This window comes from Achroia grisella, unplaced genomic scaffold (assembly GCF_030625045.1).
Source record: "Achroia grisella isolate CSIRO2021 unplaced genomic scaffold, CSIRO_AGI_Agris_v1 utg770, whole genome shotgun sequence".
Classification (NCBI taxonomy): domain Eukaryota; kingdom Metazoa; phylum Arthropoda; class Insecta; order Lepidoptera; family Pyralidae; genus Achroia; species Achroia grisella.
The window spans coordinates 3,213,959-3,236,168 of record NW_026713016.1 but is presented as its reverse complement, the minus strand read 5'-3'; the positions used below and the strand labels follow the sequence as shown (position 1 = coordinate 3,236,168).

General features: G+C 31.3%; 1 protein-coding gene across 1 annotated transcript in view; it reads left to right on the top strand.

The window, feature by feature from the left end:
* Positions 1-589: 589 nt before the first annotated feature.
* LOC131850505 (disintegrin and metalloproteinase domain-containing protein 10) overlaps positions 590-22,210 on the top strand; it is a 72,722-nt gene continuing 51,101 nt past the window's right edge. The window contains exon 1 of the mRNA XM_059200750.1: positions 590-1,076. Within this exon, the coding sequence (XP_059056733.1) occupies positions 989-1,076 (88 nt within the window). The 5' untranslated portion in view covers positions 590-988. The remainder of the gene's footprint in view (positions 1,077-22,210) is intronic.

Here is a 22,210-nt window from a genome sequence, read left to right as displayed (position 1 = left end):
ATTAATATGCAATTGGATGAAAGAATCTATTTATACAAGGTTTAGGAACCATAGGCGTACCCAGGATCTGACCCATTTGGCCAGTAAATCAAATTTATTTCATGCCGGGGTCTTATTTTTTTTTAATTTGATTTATATATTTGTAAGATATCTTGATCTTGATATCTCGTCTATATTGATAAAATTAAAAGCAGATGGCGCCTTTACATTATGATCACTTGCGCTGTTATAGTACGTATATATATACATACATTGTGTGCAGTCGTACAACTAGCGTAATATTATGAAAATGTAATATAAAGCGACTGTTTCAAGCAGATGCATTTCAATGCAACAGTCACAAGATTCATTAAAAAAAAAAACAAACTAATCATTTCATATTTCAGTATAAAAAAATGTAATATGTTGAATTTTTTTGTAATAACAATTTCCGTTAGTTCGTTCGTTCGATCAGTTAATTATACATTATATGCTACTATATTTTAAATTTTATCATAGAAGCCTAATACTTGTTGATCTTTGTCTATTAAATAATGTTTAACTGAATTCCTTTACTCTTTGGTGTAAAGTTGTCTATGATGCAAATACTTCCAATATGTCAGACTGTCATACAGTGGGGACGTTGAGTTTAGATTTATTTTTATTTTTATTGTTAGGCTAAGAATAAAATATTGTGATTATTAGTTGAAATGTTACGTTATTATCACCGGACCTTTAATATTTAATAGTGTTTGTTAACTTTAATGTTTTTGGGTTTGGTCACTCATGACACGGAAACCAATTGTTGTTATTTGATTGAATTCGTCACATTTTTAAGTTTTTCCTAGTGTTCTTGGTAGTTAACTAATAAGTGTAAAAAGTTGTTTTTTTTATGATTTTGTAAATAAAAAAATATTATTAGCACGCGCATGCGTTACTGTCAAAAACAGACAAAGGTTTTGTGTGGTTTGAAAATCAGCTGTATTGTGTAGTGCAATGACTTAGTGATATGAAAAGTGTGTGTTTGGATGTGACAATGTTTAGTGAAATTGGATATATAGTTTTTCTACTTCTCGCACTGCCATATATTGAGAGTGGTAAGTTTTGTATACGATATGTATATACTAAGAATTGATAACTGTACACAATTCATTCAGTACACATTTGACAATGTCCATCACCTTTTGTACTCCAATCATGCCAGAAACGATCTCAAATAACGTCGTACTTGTAAGAGTTAGCTGAATATGGAAAATGACTGAAACACTTAAACTTTTTATTACTATACTGGTACTCATATTCTTTGTTACCAGTGTGTTATGATGTGTCGTATTTTTTTAATCATAATAATCTAGAAGCTATTATTTTTTATGATTTATCTTATATTCTTAAATGCAAGTTAATCAAATTTTAATGCACTAAAAAATGTATGAATTCATAAAGTACTATAGTTCTGTTACATATATGGTAGAAATAATTAACATTTATATATTAAGTAAAATAAAACTTCAACCACCAGAAATAAATATATTATTACATTTCCAAAACTATGTGGAGAAACATGAAATTCTATAAAGTTACGTCTTTTGATAAGGTTATATATAATTATAATATTTTCATTCCTTAGGATTTATTTATACACTAATATTTACACATTTGGTTACAAATTTGGTTTTATCTAAACACAGATCAATATTGTAGTTATTTATTCCAACCAGCTGGTATTATGGTCCATTAGATAATGTTTTATTTTCAACATTAACTTTTATATATAACGAAATTTATTATAGTTTCTTTAAAATTTTTTTTTTTAATGCAAATTACTTTCAATTATTGGATATTTATTTTAATTACTTTCAATTTATGAATATAAAAGTAATTTGCATCCTATAGATGAAAATCATGATCAACATAGGCGTCTTAAGGTTTTACACATACTATTTTATGTTAATAGAATAGACAATCTATTTCTCCATGTATTATTGTTATTATTTTGTGTATATTGTTAATAAATACTTAATATTACATATAGAATGCTACTTTAGTTGGAATAAAACTATAATATGAAATGTAATATAGGTTTACTGATACTAGGTTTTTGAAAATTACTAACACAATGGCAGATAAGGATCTGAGTAGTCCACACAGATTTAGCCCCAAGTTCATACATATTCTTCACTTTATTATTATACTAGCTTTATTACTCTAGATAAAAATAAAGTTCTAAACTTATTCATAATTATTGTTGGTTTCTTTATACTTGCTATGGCCCCCATGAGTAAAGATCTTGACCATCCTTTCACCCCTTTATCCATGCATACTGCATTCAACCTGTAATCACAACATTAATAGTATTATTCTTAATTCATATTTTTTCAGATTTCCTACTTTTGCTTTGCTTTTTGCAAAGCAAATTTGAAAAAATATAAAGAGAATACAATTAATTGTGTGTATTGTTTAAATTTTTGTATAAAATATTAAAAGAGAGTCAAATCACTGTTTTATACAGTTAAATAGTATAAAATATTAAATCAAATCACTACTTTAATATTGAAATCTGTTTATTACAACAAATTAGTATAAAATTATTCATCTCTTTATATATATTTTTATTTTTGATTGGAACAAATAATAATTATTTACATTCACACTATTCCACCAAAAAAAAATTATATTATTCAAAGATAAGTACAAAATTCCATTAATTACTAAGCGATCTCTTCCAGACAATCTTTGCAAGTAAATTATGAAACAGCTGTAACTATAGTATTGCACTGACACTACCTAACTACCTAGCGTGTTGGATACTCATATGAAATGTGCAGTTAATTTCAGCCTAATTTCTGCAGCACAAAGTGTGTCCCTAAATTCAATAAGTTTATTTAATAATTGCAATAAATAATTATTTATTTACCAACCAGTCCGATAATAGTACACATACTGCAGATATACACAAAGATAAAAATTATATTCATATATCTGTCAAAACAATGTAATTAGTCGTTTAAAAGTATTTTTTTTGTGTATGGAACCTTATATTGTAAAGATTTAGATGATTTCTCTTGCAGAAGATAATACACTTCTGATATAAATAAAGAATAAAAAGTAATGTACCATAATTTTTATAGAGTATTTTTTTATGTAATTAGAATGATACAGAAGGTACTGGTTCACCTAATTTCTCTGCCTTATACATATGAACTTTTTTTTTGTTGTGGAATAATATGTAGGGATCTGTAGAATAAGTTCTTTCTCAGAAATAGTATGTAGGTTTAAAAGTGTTTATTTACATTATGTGTCACTGTTAGCCAGTAACAGATAATATAATATAATTTAATGATAACCAAAATTGTTATAAGTGGTAATATGTAAAGTTTACTTATTATTTCTATTTCATAAAGTAGTATAACATTAATAACAATTCCTTTAATAACGTTTCGTTCTACTTTCGCACTCGCCACACTAGAGTGCCTGATGTTCGACATTCGACGCGAAAAACCAGTTCCAAATTTGTGACTCACACTATATCTTACGCCTGCTTTATCCGCCTACTTACGTCTGTAAACTGAATTTTCGAAAGCCATCTATGATTGCATTACTATTTGGAACTGCATACTCGTATTTCTAAAGTATTATTTATTAGCCTATCTAAAGGAACAAATTTATTTTATAGGTATTTGTTACTGTTGTAGTCCATGTGTAATTTGCTGATATTATTTGTATTCTGGTAATTCTTATTTCTTAGTCATTTTAAAATGACTGTTTTTTTACATCATGAAAATCCATCGTGGAGATAGACCCATTCGCCGTATGATAGCATATGTTAATCTCCTAAACCGCGGCACAAACTGTAAGTTAGTTCAAGATTAGTTCTATGATTAGGGATTTAATGAGACGACGTAGTACCATTGGATCTCGATATTGTCACGACAGATTACCTCGTCTAGATTATTATCAACGTGTGCTGCAGTCGAATCTATATCAGCCACTGAAGAAGCCGTTTCTGTTATAGGGTCAGGTTAGGCAGTGAAATAACACGATAAGACGCATGACAATGTAGTCCTACCGAATGGAAACGCATGATCGGTATCTCGGTAGTTACGTGATAAAGTGATGTCTGTTTTGCTATTCATATGTGTTATAGGCGACGGTTGCCACTTACCATCAAATGATCCCAATCACATACAACAACAGCTATTGAGGTAATATTGTAATTTTCGGGAACACAAATAACATTAATGCAATATAATACACACAAATCACATTAAATGTGTCATAAAAGCATAAATGTGCCGTGTCTGTACAATAAATATTTTTAATAAAATCAACTTATGGTTAACAAGTTAATTTATTATTTGTTACGAGGACAAAAAAAAGTTTTTTGGATTTATGGTAATATCTGATGTCAGTGCACGCAACTTCCGTAACATTTAGTGTTTGTATCATTACAATCGGTTCACAAGTACAAAACCTAACGGCATACTTAAATATGTTATTAATAACAAGCGTACACAATCGTGGATATAAATAAACCCAAAAAATAAGAAATCTAAATAAAAGGCTTTTTTAATTTATTTTAATAATAAGGATATTATTATTACAGAATAATAATATTATTAGGTCGCGCGAATATTTAAGTAGTATATTACATGTATATATAATTTTAATATGTCTGGACAATATACACAGCACCATTTATACCCAAGCTAAGCAGAGCCTATATATATTATGTATGTATTAATAAAAAAATATATAATTACATCTATCAGTTATTTAGTACACCTACTCCAAGAATCATAGTTATATGACTACATATATTTGAACCGTGTGAGGAATCAAACCGGCGACCTTCTGAAATACAGCGGTGTGCTAAACTGCTAGACCACCGAGATCGACGTAATAAAATCCTATTTAATCCCAAAGCTCCTTCCTATCTCAAAGAACGTTTCATGTTTTCCTCTTCTACTCATTCTTTATTATTACGTTCTTCCGAAAATCTCTTGCTTTCCACTCCTTCCCATTCCACTGAATTCTATCACAATTCCTATACTGTAACTGGTATCAAGTTATGGAACTCGTTACCTGTATCTTTATATATATTTATATTTAGTTTATTCTATTTAACTTTAAAATTATGTATGTAGTTTATAATATGTATGTAGTTTATGTAAGTGTATCTAGTTTAATATATGAATATTATTGTGTACATAAATTTTAATTCATATACTTAATATTTATTATAATTTTCCTTTATCATCATTATATATTTATTACCTTTTAGTTTTCTCCTGTTCAGGTCATTTTACCTACCTGTTCGATATTTCAATCCGTTTCCCTAAGGTTGCCTTGAAACGATTGCTTTTAGCAATAAGGCCGCCTTATTGTAACGATACATGTGTCCTTTGTTATATTGTTTGTGGTTCTTCTTTACTGTACGTTGCAAATAAAGTATATTCTATCTATCTATCTATCTAAAAATGAAACTAATTTCCTATCCGATTTACTAGCGGTTTAACCGATATAGTTGCGGTTTTCACTAATGTATATATATGTAGTAAGAGTCATTTGAAATTTATTGTTGGTTTTATTGCATACGATTTATAAACAAAAATGTACATATTACATTTTTGTTTATAAATCGTAATTGTAGTACGAAGTCGCGGGCTCAGTTAGTAGTAATATGTATAGGCAAACGTCCGGGAGGAAACACCCACTTTATCTATCTGCATCCTTTCGGCTGACGATGAGGGGATTAGCGATATTATTAATCTGCACCGTCATTTACCAATGGTGTTCAGTGGTCAAATTACAATTTACTAAATAACTTGCATATTTTATTTTATTGTAATTTGTGTGATTGTAATTTCTAATGTTACATAGCTCCGGGCCTTACCCAATGTCCGTTTTTATATATTATAATAATTTGCCATCATATATAAAAGAGGAAAATAAATTTAGTAATTACATTAAACTGTTGAAAGTACTACTTCATTATGAAACATATTACACCGCTAAGGAATATCAAAAAGGTGGGTACGTCTACCTCTCTCGTTTAAATTGCCATCCCTCAAGAATATATTGAAATAGCAAATAAGCCATTAGCCCACCTGATGGCAAATGGGAACCGTTGCCTCAGTTTTTTCTATACTTCGATGGTCACAAACAAGCATACGGTCCACTTGATCGTAAACGGTTACCGTAGCCTATGGACGCCTATGAAGTGTGTTGTCGACCTTAAAGAAACCTTTTTCAAGTAAAATTTCTTGAAAACCCCCATGCTGTATTCTCGCACAAAACAACATTTGTATATTTTGTAGAACAAAGACAATGACAATGTGAAATCTCGCCTTAAGCTAAGTAGTTCGATATCGCCTGAGACATCGGGATCATCGACAATTCTCATAGAACGTCTTTGAACCTAGTCGAAAGCACCGATCTGGTATCCAGGTGCTCCTGTCAAAGATGAGAGCAGTACTCTATGGGTCTTATCATGGGTACCCCTTACAAATGTAAATAGATACATTGTAGAAATAAATAAGACAAAAGTTCCTCACAGCCAACTTGGTTTAAGCAATAAAATCCCTTTGAATTTCAAAGTTCATAGTTATTTAGTTCATTTTATAGTTCATAGTCTATATATAATGTTCATATTACCGAGGGGAAAGTCTGTCTGGTTGTTTACTTATCTATTTGTAACCCATGCATAACTAGTCTCGCTGACCGGATCATAATGAAATTAAATGTGAATAAAGACCTGATGACGAGTATGGACATATACTATTTTTTATCTCAGAAAGCAGAAGAATTTGCGCATAACAGCTAGTTAGTTTATGAATGTAATAATAACTTTTCTATGTAAGTTCGTAGATATAAATAAATACGCTAGTCAATTCGCTCACAATTAACACGACTTCATATATGTAAATGTTTAATATTTAGTTTTGTAATGCATTAGTCCTAATTATGTAGCGATAATAGTTGGTTCTTTTTTCTAACAGAATCTTAATTCCTAATTATTTTAATAGCTTTCAAATTAAATACATTAAAGATAATGTCCTTGGAATGGAACGCTGCAATTACCTCTAAGTCCATTGTTGTTTTGACTATTGCGTAAATCCGTTGTTTGTTCTTCTTTTTAGGAAACAACGTGAATCAACCATCAGTCCGCTCTACTAAACAGCATAAACAATCCAAATGGATTATTTACTTTAAGTGCTAAACCAATATTGAAAATTTTATTTGTGTTAGTTGGATTTAAAATCCATTTATTATCTACTTAAATAATTACTGCCTATACTTTGTTAACATTATTTTACCATATTATTATATATACTTATAAATGTAGATATAGCCATACTGACAACATAAAAGTATATTTAATTAAGCGTGATCAGATCGAGCAGGATAAAAAGTGCTAGGTGTTATTTCAAATCTCACGAGAGGGTTGGTTGAGTGATTAAAACGCCAGACGATAAAAAACGAAGATATTACACTAAGTAATAGTAATGAAAACACATTTTATTAAAGGCATATAAAAAGTGGGTCTGCTTAATTATTAATGCTATTTAATATAATAAATAAAGCCTTTTATTCAAATGATGATAAGAAAATGATAATGATGATGATCACAGACTCTATTTCCATTCCATCAAAAACCTATAAGTAATTTATATTTCTACAATTTATATACGCGTTTGTATTTTGGCAATGGTAACCTCCAGCATATTTCACTTCTGTGGAATGTTTTACTGTTTGATATGTATTTAACATCATTCGGTGGGATGAATTCTGAACCTAACTATTGTTACAAATTGGAAAGTAAGTTTGTTTGTTGTTTATTGTTAATTGACATGTGCAATAAACATATTATTTGAAAAGGAGATCAATAAACAGTACTTATAACATATATTGAAAAAAAAATACTGAATGTTGTTTTATCTGTCAGGCGCAGAATATACTCGAAAACGTAACAAACGCCGAGGTCTTAATCATATATTTTGTATTATAAAGAATACTTGGTCGGAATGTCGCCGTGTACCGAAACCATGCACCATGACGATGAACTCATATTTACCGTATACCATCCAAGTAATTACTCATAAGTACCTATCCAATATACATTCCAAGAACAACAACCAGAAACCTACCCAAATTTGAGAGCGTTCGTTAGTTATTATTTTATAGACAGACGAATTCTTTTAATTTTTAGGAAGTTAGAAATAACTCGTATTATTTGCTTACTTAGCAGCAACGTCAAATAATCTGAGGAAACAGTGGCTTATAGTAATTACTTACCCAACGAACTGGTTTTTTATACGTCCATAGGCTAGGGTAACCGTTTACCATAATGGGCCGTATGCAACGTTGCTACCATCGTGGTATAAAAAATTAACAGTGACAAGTATCGCATTTCGACAAATACAATAACAGTAGTCATTAACAATACCATATACAAAATCCTATTCCAAAGAATGAGAGGTAAGTATAGTAGAACTTAGTCGAAGCTAACCAACTGGCCTCCAGTGAATAATTACATCGCTACATCATCACTAATTTCATGAACATCATACTCATCAATTATCGATCCGGTACCAAGTCAAACAAATTTAGTAATAATTTTTTGGTAAATATCAAGGAATATAATTCGTCTGCTTTTTGAATCAAATTGCTTGCGTCCTCGTAATACACACTATCTTCACATCACTTTTCTTTAAAATCTGTTCAGCCGTTTAGTTGTGACAAAATAAGACACAGAGAGACAGACCTATGATAGGAAACAACCTCACGACCAAATGACCCAACTATGAAGAGGTACTTTTGGTACATTTATCAAATGGTACTCACTAGTCCTGATTATTAATAACCCCCACAATCTTCTAATTATAGGTTCACCAAAATAAACCCGTCATATATCGTCTTCATAATTTTAGTAAGATTTACAAGGTCTAGGTTTTTAGTGAACGACGGTTAAGGTTTCTTCAAGGTCGATAAAACGCATATACACCATAATGAAATGGTCTACCGTAATCGTTTACCACAGGCTTAATCTTGAGTTATTTGTTACATATTGTGAAATACATAAATGTTTACGATATGTCTGTTGCTCTTTGTGACAGATTCACTGTCACAAAGAGCAACAGACTCGACACATTGGCCTTGCGGAGAGACATTGCCTATCTGTGCATTTTCAACCATTCCTAAGAACACTATGATATATAATCGTGAAGTGTGTTTAGGGACATTTATGGAGGTTGATACTAGTCGCTGAATTCCATCATTGCACAACACGTCTGAAATTAAAATACTGGAGCTTATTCAGAATCCCTTTGTAACAGAATCATTGAAGAAAATGCTTATCCTTCTTAAAAGACCGGAAACACACATGCAATTCCCCAAGTCTTTTAGTTGCCCATGAGCGGCGGTAATCGCTCACCACCATGTGTCTCAGTGCTCGTTTGCCCCCTATCCTATTAAAATAATTTTTCTACAGACATATACTTAGTTTATCGGTGGATACGTCACACTGTTCACTGTCTCATCATGATGCTTGGTTGCCGCATCGCGGGCACTGGACGGCGCGCAGCGAGTGCTCGTTATGTTGTGACGCGGTCGTTCGTTGAACCGACGAGGTCACGACCATCGTGACGTGGATCGCTTATAAACACTCTTTCCTACTTCGCTGCCAACTCCACCAGAGTGACAGACAAAGCGGCGTGCGATAATTAACTAGTGTACTTACTATACATATTCGCAAAACGCTGCATATATGGAATTTTGCAAGTTGAAGGGTGCATAAGGAACTTAGTTGAATATTTTAAATTTTTCGCTTACCTATGTAGATAGTTAAAAATGAATATTATAAAATTTTTATACATATTATATTATACAAAAGAAAATTGCCAAACTGATAGAATTTAGGTCAGGGGTAAAACTGGATTAAATGTTGTATACATATTTCGTTTGCAAAAATAATGTTGGAAGTCCAAAATATGTGTACAAATACCGTTAACTTCAGAAAATATTTTGACAGTCGCTTAATTATTTAAAAATTAATTCGCGAAACTTAATATTTTGGAGAGATTTATCCATTAAAAAGTTTTAACGTGTCTGTCTAAGGCAATGCATTAATTCATATATTGCCGTTTGTATAACAATCTATGAATATACTTAGCCTTCTTAGACAAAGTACATTAATTACTATTAGTTATATCGCTAATAGAAAACTGTAAATATGAGACATGAATGAATAGTTGACACTTGATTTACATAAATTACCGAAATTAGATTCGGTAGCTTAAAAATATGTAAATAATATACAAATATTTGGATTTTTCTACTAATAGTTCGTACTATCATATATTTATCTTAAATTTGTTTTGGTTGTTATTTATATATTAAATTGACTTAAAATGATGTCAAGTAGAAACAACATGTGAGTAGTTTGAAGTATCTTCGCGAATTAATTACAATATAGAAATGTAATGCTGTAACTCGGGCAGACTTTATTAAGCAAGCCATGCCGCTAACAAAAATGCTTATAGCAATAAGTTAATATAATATGGGTATAGTGTATAGTATATATAATACATGAATACTACCTATTTGGTAAAGTGCAAGCTAGTCGATGTGAAACCTGTGCTGCTTCCTGCATCCGACATTTAGTAGAAAGCCTAAGTTACACTGCAAACCAGAAATCTGTACAAGGGTACGTCGTAAAATGTTTATGGCAGAAGTAGCTCAATATAGCCACTATATATCTTACGCTCTACCGAAATAACATTTACTTTAAACCCTGTAATGTACGTTTTAAAGAAGAAAAAATTATATTATTATTATTAATAAAAGAACATGGTGAGTACAACTACCAGAAACTTGAAAAGCTCATGAAATTATTTCTAATACATACTGTTTTAATTACTCAGGTATACGTTATGATTAATTACATTTATTAGGTTAAATATTAATTATAGTAGATACTTGGTGAAGATATAAGTAGTCTTCACGTCTACATATTGAAAAACCAATCTCCTTCTTTTTCAAATCAATTGAAAATTTAATTACATTTAATGGAAATATTATGATATTTAATCAAATATTCTAATTCGTGATACGAGCGGTAAATTTATTATATTACCGATTACTCTGAATTATCTGTAATTAAAGTTTCAAACTGTGAATAACGAATAATCAGAAATCTAGTGTCTAAACTGAGACCGATTTATGATCGGTCTCAGTTTAGACACTAGATTTCTGATGAAAATGTATTTTTTACATAATAGGGACGAGAAAAGCAAATAAACTGCCCATTCAAATCAAGTAAGCTAGTAATCGTAAGAAGGGGGAGGAGATTAGTGATAAGGTTTAGTGGCTTCATTATAAGCAATGTTGATCTGAAAGAGTACCAGAGTACCTTCCTAGAGTAGTTCCTGAAAATCATAGTGGTTGATTCCTCTTTTCAAACGAATTCTATCAATCTCCACTGCTGCCTAGCCAACGTAAATGGCTACCACAGGCGGTCATCCCTAAAAAATCGTCCTATATTAGGAGACATGTGCTGTGGATATACTATAATAACAGTATGACTTATACTTATATAGTGCACTTTTTGCAACTGAATAAGTGTACCGGGTGTCATTGTCTCACAGTTATGTCATGGTGACACCATTTATAAGCATGTATTTCTCACACTACTAAACTGTATTATTGTATGATTCACACGTAATTCCCCTGCGACAACTTACTTGTTCTGTGAAATGTAGCCAGCAAAACTGGTTAGATTTAATATTAATTAGATCTATTATATTACTAGATAACTTTTTACTACGGATGTCATTAGTTACAAGTTTCTATTTATATATAAAATATAAGTATGTGTTGTACAGTTATGTTCTATTTTATGATGTATGAAACACACAAATGTTTGATGCGCATCATTGACAACGATAGCTGTGTAGAAACTGTATGATTTTCTTTATTAGTAATAAATCTATTTATCAAATAAATTATAATAATCTATTTATATAATAATGACACTGAAAACTAATAAACAATCGCAGTCCAACACTTTGCCAGGGTATACCCTGTATACTCTGTAGTGGGGCCGTTGGAGGATGAGAAATGTCCCTGGTCAGTTAGTCCATCATGGAGAATTCACTACGAATTATCAACCGTGTTTTCGAGGGAAACACCGTGGATGTCGAACTGTTACACATTATTATTACTAGCAATGAAGCCGCATTACTAACAAACCCCTCCCCCCCTCCCCCCCTTCTCTTGAGTTCCTCAGGAGGCCCTGTTAGTCTCAGACTGAGTAGAGAAATCCTATTTAATCCCAGATTGTTCCTAATCAACAATTAGTTGGCTAACATAGTATGAGATCTAAGTCTAATGACGAACAGCGGCCGATAGAGGTTACACTACTAATAACAGGCCCTTGCTTCGCATGAGTGGATGTGTATGTGACGGAAGTCGAATAATAGTTCTACTTTTTACTGGTTTTTTTTTATGCCTATATTATATAATAACTACTTAATATTTAATCTTTCAGAAGAAATTATTGTACATAATTGATAGTGACAATTATTTCCAAATTTTTTAGTGATTTAGATGAAATAACAACAGAGCAGACAACATTATCACACTAACACATACAATGTTATCGATATGTCTTATGTAAAATTTGTGGCATTTTTATTTTGCGGTTATCCATATCCGCTAGTAAGTAGGTACAATACCAAACTGTATGACAGGAAAATAATTACTATATTTATAAAACTCCTTATGATTTGAAGACTTAAGAACTACTAAATATGTCATATTTTAATTAAAGTTTATTTATTTCATCGCGGTGGACTTTTTAAAGTCGTCTGCGTGGGTACGTCAGTCTTGCCTTTCGCCTACATAAATCGCTGTTTGCTTTGTTTCTGTGTTCCAGTTGTAGGGTAACGATTAGGCAGTGAAATTACAGTACAATATGACATCTTAGTCCTACGAAATACTGTTCATGTATATAGGTAACGTTTACCATTTAGGTCGTCAGTTTGTATGTCAGTCCAATAACATTAAATTATATTTAATTGTACGTATCTATTTCCAAACTAAAACACCTTGAAACTATTACGTAGTTTATAGGAACAAAATGTACCTTTTAAGTAAGTCGCTTCAGGGTTACTGATTCATAAATATTTCAGACTTATAAAGTTAGTAGGTATTGTATATACCGCCATGGTCAGTTGAACGGAAAATTGGGCGAGGTAAAATATTTTATTATAAAGCTCTGAAACTCAATATTTCAAGTGGATTTTTCCTATGACACAGATAACTTTGTCATTTTTAAAACATTTATATTTTATTTTCCGTAAATTCATTCCAAGCATTTTGTGTATTATCGTGTTTCTTTAAGTCAATTCTGACATAAAGTTATATCATATATACTTACTTAAAACAAATTATCGCAGAGGAAACCATAATATATTAAGACGCTGCTTTATTTCTCCTTTTCTATGACTATAAGCTTGATTGAAACCCTAATATATCTGTGTCCGTAGTTGAGTTATGTATGCATATATTTACAAAAACATGTAGATATTAAAGATTATTTATCTAGTACTCATAGTTCTACTTCTAGTTCTTAGTTTGTTTTTTCAGACGGCGATATTTGAAATGTACAACAATTTATTTTATTTACCTAAGCGTCAAGGCACTCTTCGGAGCAATTCTTTAACGCTCTGGCGTTCTTGTTCATTCATTCATTTTTGTAGTTTTTATTTTACTAGTGAAATAAAAACCACAAAAAGGAATGAAAGAAGATAATGAACCATTTTCTATTATGATTATAATAGAAAATGATATTCCTTGACTACAATTATTAGACAAGAATGGCATCCATAGGTATGGAATTCTTAATACATTGCCACTTCTGTGGAATTAAGCTTTGTATTACTTAATATATGACAGATAGAAATAGATAATGAGATGAATCTGTGCCATAATGAAATCGGAAACAACAATTAGATCATCACATCGTTGTTTGTCTGTCTCGAGCGTTTTTTCTGAGACTAGTTGACGTAAATGATTGAAATGTTAGACAGAATAGCATACTAAACAGTTACCCAAACACAAATGTGTGAAGCGTTACAAAATAGTGAATCATTGTTTAGACAACATTACATGTTTGTTCATGAAATGGAATAATATTAAAAGCGGTGTTCGCTTGTATTGCTCTGCAGTGAAACCATCATAATTAGTTAATGTAATAATGTAACTGTTCCAGAAAAATCTTATTTTATAACTATCTTATATGTGCTAAATAAATTCTTACCTTTTTATTAAAACAAACTTCTGTGCGGCCAAATACAATCGTTTTACCAAAGTTATAAACCATTTATTTTAAATACCTACGGAGTCGCAAGCTTAGTTTGTCAAGAATAAATGAGAATATTGATAAAAACAGCTAATATATATACAACAAAGATTAGTTTATATATTAATACCATGGCACGACTGTTCATGGTATCGGCGACACGCAAAATTAAGTTTATACCTAATTTTATTACGGTGGTTACGGTCGCGCTATTTCAATACAAAGAAGCTGTACCTGCAAGGCCTTGGCTGCAAGAACGGTGACGTGAAAATATTAGTTAAAGTGTAATACTTGTTACAATCGTAAAAAAACACTTGGTCAATAATTAGGTGTATTCGTGTCGGCCGCCGTTTACTAATTTAAGATCACGCTATGAATTTGTAACAAGGTCGCGTAGTTTTAACAAATAAATATTACATCTGTTTTAATTGTTATATTCCTACTTATTAATGGTATTTTTTTTATTACAATAAAAAAATCATTTTTTTAACATATGTGCGAAATTTTATATTATGTCGAGTCAATTTGGAATGAATTTTTCAAGAACTTATTGATATCTAATAGAACTGAAATACAAAACATTGCATACATTAATTTGCATAATTATTATAAATATATTTAATTACAATGACAAAGCGTAAATCAGTAATTATAGTTTTCTTATAAACAGGATAAAAAGACATTTTTATTATAGGTATTCAAATTATAAAATGAACTATGTATCATCTTACTCAGTAGCAAACCGTTGTGAGACAAAAAATTCTGTTACGTAGGGCTGCTTAGCTTGAGGCGAGGTTCTAAATCGTGTTACAGCCTTGGAAGCTAGCCACGCTTCGCCGAGCATGACGCGGCACACTCGCTGCCCAACGCCGCGCCGCGCCGCCAATATCTTTAATCTATTGTACCTACACCTACGATAAGATCTCACTCACATCATCCTGTACAAATCATATTTTTTTCTGCAGGGTCTATTGGGACAATAAGCCTGATATAAATATAGAGACTAGATGAGAGTAGACTTCATACCCGTATAAATTGTATGTTTGTATTTCGGTTTTCTATTCGAATAAAAATAAAAACAAAATTTTAAGCGAAGCTTAATTTAATGAAAGCCCACCTAAATCGGTTAAACTATTTCTAAGATTAGCGTGCATAAACATTATCTAGATAAATAGAAAAAAATAACAACCATTGTTTTGAGCTTCTGATATATTTATAGAATCCTCCCATAATAGTTTTTTAATATATCTTCCATGTACAGACAAGGATCAGTTTATATTTTTTTATATGTGTAGATATACAACAAAATTAGATATTGCGTTAATTAGTATCATGCTGACAAGGCTATTATCGATTTTCTAATTAAAGGAAATAACGTAGTTGCTTTTCTTTAAAAGTTTAATTTCGTAATTTATCATTAGATTCTTAACGAGCAGCTGTTGGTGAACATATTAACCAATTTATCGTTTCTGAGAAGCTGAGTCATTATGTGATCTAGAATTGAGTCAGTCACTTCATTTGTGTGTATATCTCTGTATTGTAATAAAGTATAATAAACAGCCGTATTACATATTCCACTACAGGTTTAAAGTCTATCCATCGTCAAAACAAACCTTAATACTAATTCGGTAAATATGAACATAAACAACCCAACTATATTAAGAAATATATAAATGGAGATTTCCAGACATGAAGATGGAGACATTGTCCACATAAAATACGTTAAGTTATATGTAACATTTAATACAGCATACCGTTTTCTAAGTTTCTTTCAAACATCATGGACTCTTGCTGTTGACACAATTACACTGAGCGATTGAAGTAATGTCATTGAAGTAACGCCATGAAGTGCACTGCACACTTCTTGAAACGAAATTTTAATAATAATTAACGATTTAATTATAGTTTTGAGTTTTGTATAGAACGTCAAAAGAATATTATGTTTGGAAATAATAGACTCGCAAATGCAATACTTGCACTTTATTCCACAAATTTTTTTAGGCCTTATTCTGTTCTAGCTGACTTTATTCTTTACTATATTTAGTTCCCATTCCATCCTCTATCCCACAAAAAAAATTGAGAAATCTACATCTTAATAAAAATGAAGTGATCGCTGTCTTTCTATATGTGAAAGAAACTATTATGGGATTTGATCAACGCACGTAACAGAAACCGAAACAAAAATGTTATAATTTTTGTCTTTGTTTGAGCGCGTTATCACTAAAACCGTCTTGACCAATTTCAGTGCAATTTGATGAATTAATGCATGATTATAAAGATTCACGTAAAATTTTGTGTTTTTTTATTCCAATCATATGCTAATAAAGAAGTTAAAACTATTAAATGAAATTATTATGAATTAAGTATTTTAATTAATATTCCTTATTACAGAATCCTTGTGTAACATGTCATATTTAAAATTTTGATGTTTTGCGCTATATATTAAACCATCAATAAATTTAGCTACCGAATAATGTCTACTCATTTATAAAGTGTCCTTGAATAAAGTGTATTTTGATCCTTAGGATATTATTAGTATTTAATAGGCTATATTAGTGATATTAATAGTTATAGTATTATGGAAAAATATTATAAATTCATTCATTAAATTTAGTTTTACTTCGTTCTCAGTAAATTCTCGGTTAGCAACCAAAACTCAAAGCAAAGCGGCTTAGTCATTTCGATGGAACATTGATATTTAAACATCTAAATGAACACTTGGATTTCATAACGATCCACTTGATAGGTCTTGACTGCCAAACTTACTTTCTTATTATTAAATTAAAGACAAGTTTTATTGAAAATCTCATTTTATTTATCTATTTACATTTATGTAATGTTTTACTTAAAAGAAACTTTTAAAATAATTTTATTACCTACTATTTACAAGTAGAACGAATCCTTGTCTGAACTTGTTTGAACTATTAGTCTTGATTTCTTGATGACTGCAAGAACAAGTTTGTTAACACGAGAGTTGTGGGTTTATTTTGCGAAGTTTCTTGTTTAGTACTTTTTACCACAATTCTTGGGCGGTCTGAGAAAGGTAGAGTGATGCTGTTTTCAAGAACTTGTTAGGGAGAGGGAATAAAATATTAGCATTTTACCTAAAATAATCTCGGTTGGATACGTCACTGAAACATATACAAAATCATGAAATATCCCATTAAGGTAGGTCTTGACTTGTTATTCTTTTAATTCATATATGAATAGTTTGCTTTTTTTAACCAATAATTATTTCACGACTTATTCAATATAATCTCAACTATCGCGTAAAAATATGAATAAGAATCACTTTGAATCCTATAAAATATCTAAAATAATATTCAAAACAATATTACAACAATATACTGTGATTAATGAAAAAGACAAAGGAATTTAAACCTAATTAATGACTGATCTTTGGAAACTTCAATGAACAAAACCGCGAATTTATTGCAGGATTAGTCTAAAGGTATATTTATGTAGGATGAAATCACAGTGCAGTCGAAGTGGGTGGTCATTGACCTCGACCATGCCCAGGGCGGGCGGCGCGGAGCGTGGCGGCGGGCGGTGGGCGGCAGGCCGAGCGCAGCTCTCAATGTTTGTGTTTAGGAGCCCTGTAAACAAACACAGAGACAGCGGCCCTTTGTTGATAACTCGTATCTGCTAACAATAAACATACCGTGCTGTTTTTTATGTTTTGCCTAAAATGCTAAGAAACCTTGTTCTTTGTTGTAATTAAAATGGCGTAGATTAAGTTATAATTGCTTAATGTTTATGCCCTTTAGATTTTTTTAATCTTTAGAAGACAGTCTTTTTTCAGTACAAAATGAGACGAAAGTAATCACGGGAGTAAATATTTAGAGTAAATAGTATCACAAATATGTGAATATATGATAGAGACGTGGAATAAAACATATTATATAAACTCTGAGAAATTACATAATATTGTAGTTTTGCTATTCCTGTCGAATGAAACTTATTTTGGTTACGACAGCGAAAGAGGAAAAAAGGGAACGCAAATTGAGAGGAAATAGTAATGTAAGACGTCGTTGGTCGTATTCGATGCACTTTAACTGATTCTCAGTTGAATGCCTAAACAACATAAAGAGCTCTCAATGGATAACCTACAAACACAGAGATCGTTTAACATAATAACAAACAAAGCGCGGTGTAGTTATGAAAGATTTATTTTTATCTGAAAGCGAGCCATGTCGAGTAATTGGGTCACTAGAGCTCTGTGGGAATAGTTCTACACTAGATAGGTATTTACTAAGGATTTCCTGGTTTGTTACTAACTGAAAGTAGAATTTATATATATAATAGATATCTATAACACTGCATTTTTCAAATAAATAAATAATAAATCTCAAAACAACAAAATTACTTGCAATAATTTAATATTCATCATTTATTGTCTTTGTTAAAGTGCAAGTTTTACCTATATTATAATAAAATTAATATGCAACCTGGTTATATGGAAATATATAAAATTAAATGGCAAAAACGGATTGGTTTGGCTTAAATGTCATTAAATTTTATAGTGAAAAGAGGAGGTTCATTTTGTTCTATAAAACATGTTCGTCCACATGTGACTCCAAAAACGACGTATTTTTACCCTCCTCTTTTTTGAGTCGGTTGGAATCTTAGAACCTCAGCCAATATAGTTTGTCGGTAATCGAATACTGAAATAGGTATAGTTTTATGTGCCAAAGCAATTTGCTCAAGGATAATGGTTAGGATGTAAGTCGTAGCGCGCAGCGCACTTGCTGCCCAACGAAGGCAATTAGCGACACATGCCGTCGACACCGTCTTCTCCCTAGAGTGCCCTCCAACTATCGCTACTCTTACTCTCCTCTGTCCGCTAACATGTATTTTTCATTCCAACCTATTTTGGTTTGTATACAAAATCAAACTATCTATATTTTTAAACAGATCTTGAAAATAAAGAGTGTCTTTCGTAATATGCAGTATATTTTTCGTTAATATATTACTTTAAAATTCAGCAACTGTGTGTTTATCTGTTTATATGTTTACCTATAGATTATCGCTTAACGGCTAAAAATTTGTTTTTGTTGCAGTCAGAAATCAAACAATATATAATAATAAGTTCAATAATCTATGGTTTTTATATGATGTATATAAACTTACAAAGAAAATGTGATATATTTGTGACGATGTCTGCGAATATTGTTTATCTGAACTTTAGACAAACAAATCGAAAGCCGACACCTCGACCACCCTAGGGTTTTATGTCCAATTAATTGGTCGAGCGACGCGTTCGATTCACTGTTATACGTATACAGTTCATCAATTAAGTCTCATTGCACGGTAGTTAGCTGCCATCGGTATTTATATTGTTCATTGATTGAGCAATTTCAGTATCCAGTTCACACAGCTATTGTGTAACAAGTCGTCTCATCACTTCTGTTTACAGTTCAATACGAGTCTGTATGAATGGCATTCCATAATGTTTATTGCGAATTATCGATGCGGGCCTTTACAGAACTGAAAACGTTGGAAATTTTTAACGAGGTAGTCGTACCAAGTTTTATGTATAGGCATTTTTATTGCAGCTATTTCTGCCGCCTTGTAGCTTGCTTTGTAAGCTGTATATGCAAGCAAGCAATTTGAGGATAAGATATCCTATATAACGTCGTTCATTGCCAGAGCAACGAATGACATTCCATAGCATGGCAACTCATGAGATGTACCAAATGACTATGTGACGTCCGAGGTATTCACGTGTGTTCGCTGCTAGTTTCCAACAGATGGGCGTCAACATTTTTTTATATACCATTTCGGTTATATTAAAAAAAATAATGCATGAGTTATTCGCTATAAATGATCGCGTTTTAATAGTTGATAATAAGCACAACGCTAATGCATACTATTTATGTACATGGAAGTGATTGAAGTTGCTGCATGGAGGGAAAGTCCACATCGATGTAACTGGTCGCTAAGTAATTGGTCGTGTCCCTTGGGTATTTCTTCGCTTTGGCTTGTTTTGTATTGTTCGCGAAAGTAGTTCCTATTTACTACTAACTAATTAGTTTTCTTTGTCTTTCTACAATCTGGTGAAAATCTGTTCATGAGATCTAATAATCTGATTTTGAGAGTATATTGTGTTATTGAAATTATGCGAAAGTATAATGTTCATGTAGAGTTCGTTACATTTAGTTTTATCAAACAGATACGGCCTTTCTATACCCCGTTCATTTATTTGAATTTCATAATTTCGATATTCTCTCATTGACAGATCAGTGCTATAAGCACTGATCTGTCTGTGATAAAAAGTTTGTTTTCAGTTTACTCACAGGGTTATTTGATTTTAAATGAATATAGCTACATATTTTTCAGGTGTGTTACTTTTTATATAAGTTATTTCAATTAAGAGAAAGGTTAAGATTGTTTACTACATAATAAAACCTACTAAATAACAGAGTATAGTATTACTGAAATTGATATCTACAGATGCGTATATCAAGTCTATATCATAATGTTTCACGACAAGCATTGCGTGCGCGTTGGTGACCCTGAAGATTAATAGAATTATAAAATAATTAGAGGATGTTTATCCTGTTTTACAGATATAATTTGTTCTATTTGTTCTAAATCAAACTAAACATTATTGTTATTATGATGAATCTAAATTGGATGACGATAATATATTAAATAACGTGCCGCCAAAAAATAGTATGCTATTTTTTTTGTATTGTATGTTACTTGTTCTAAATTTAAATTTCCTATTGAACTATGGTTGCTGAGGAGAAATTACATTATAATATGTATACTATACATACATACTTGACAATGAGTGTGAGATGATGTATGGTACTAGCTAAAAAGAATTAGTTCATGGAAAAAAAAAATACCTACTTCAGTACCTACTATTACTGAGTGCTGTACTTCTATTGTTCTTTTATTATCTGTCCGCAATAAAGTGTTATCATTGCTATTATTATTTGGTATTATTATTATTTGTGAATTCTAATCTAGCCAACAACAAAATTTGATCTCCTCAAGAATGATACTCATGACTCTCACTCTGCGTACCTATTAGACTCGCTAAAAATTATTTTACTGTGCTCACTCGGCCGTTATAAGGGGCGATTTCAACTTGAACATTTTATTTAATATTTTTGGAGAGCACAGTAGTCGGCTACTTCCATATTAATATTACTCTCTATATTACTTATGAAACTTATTAGTAAATCATTATTAAACACTTTTGAAAACTCAATCATTTAACACAGTTCGAAATCTCGCGAGATCTTTATTACATTCCCTATATAATAAAAATGTAAATAATAGCTGACGCTGGACTTTATCAACGTAAAAATAGAACACAAAGAAAGATTGTTAATTTGATTGTTGATTTGTGTGGGTTTATACGTGTGTTTATTAGTGCTAATCTCAGAAACGGCTTAGCCGATTTGGGTGCATTTTAAAATATTGTGGTGAATGATAGAATATATCAATTTTATTAGTTTAACTTGTTTACTGCAATTATTATCTAAAAATGCAGTACCCTTAGCACAATTTTACTGCTGTGAATGTTTTTTAAATAATGCGGTATTAAGCATGTGACTCAACAAGTTTAAAATTCTGGTGCAAATAAGCAAAGCTGTCGTCAAGCTAGCTCGTCGTCGGATCCGGGGCTTAAGGCGTATTATAACAAGCGATTTTGAACAACAAGAAGACCGAACTTCCGTTCAGTGCAAAGTTTCGAGTCCCAAGGGACAGCCGAGTAATCCTTAATCCCCCGGGGTATTCTACATTACGTGGCCCCAATTCAAAATATTTGGACACCACATTGTTTCAGTACGTATCCATTAAAAAGACTCCACATATGAATAGGCGCTTAGAAAGCTTTTATTTTAACATGTG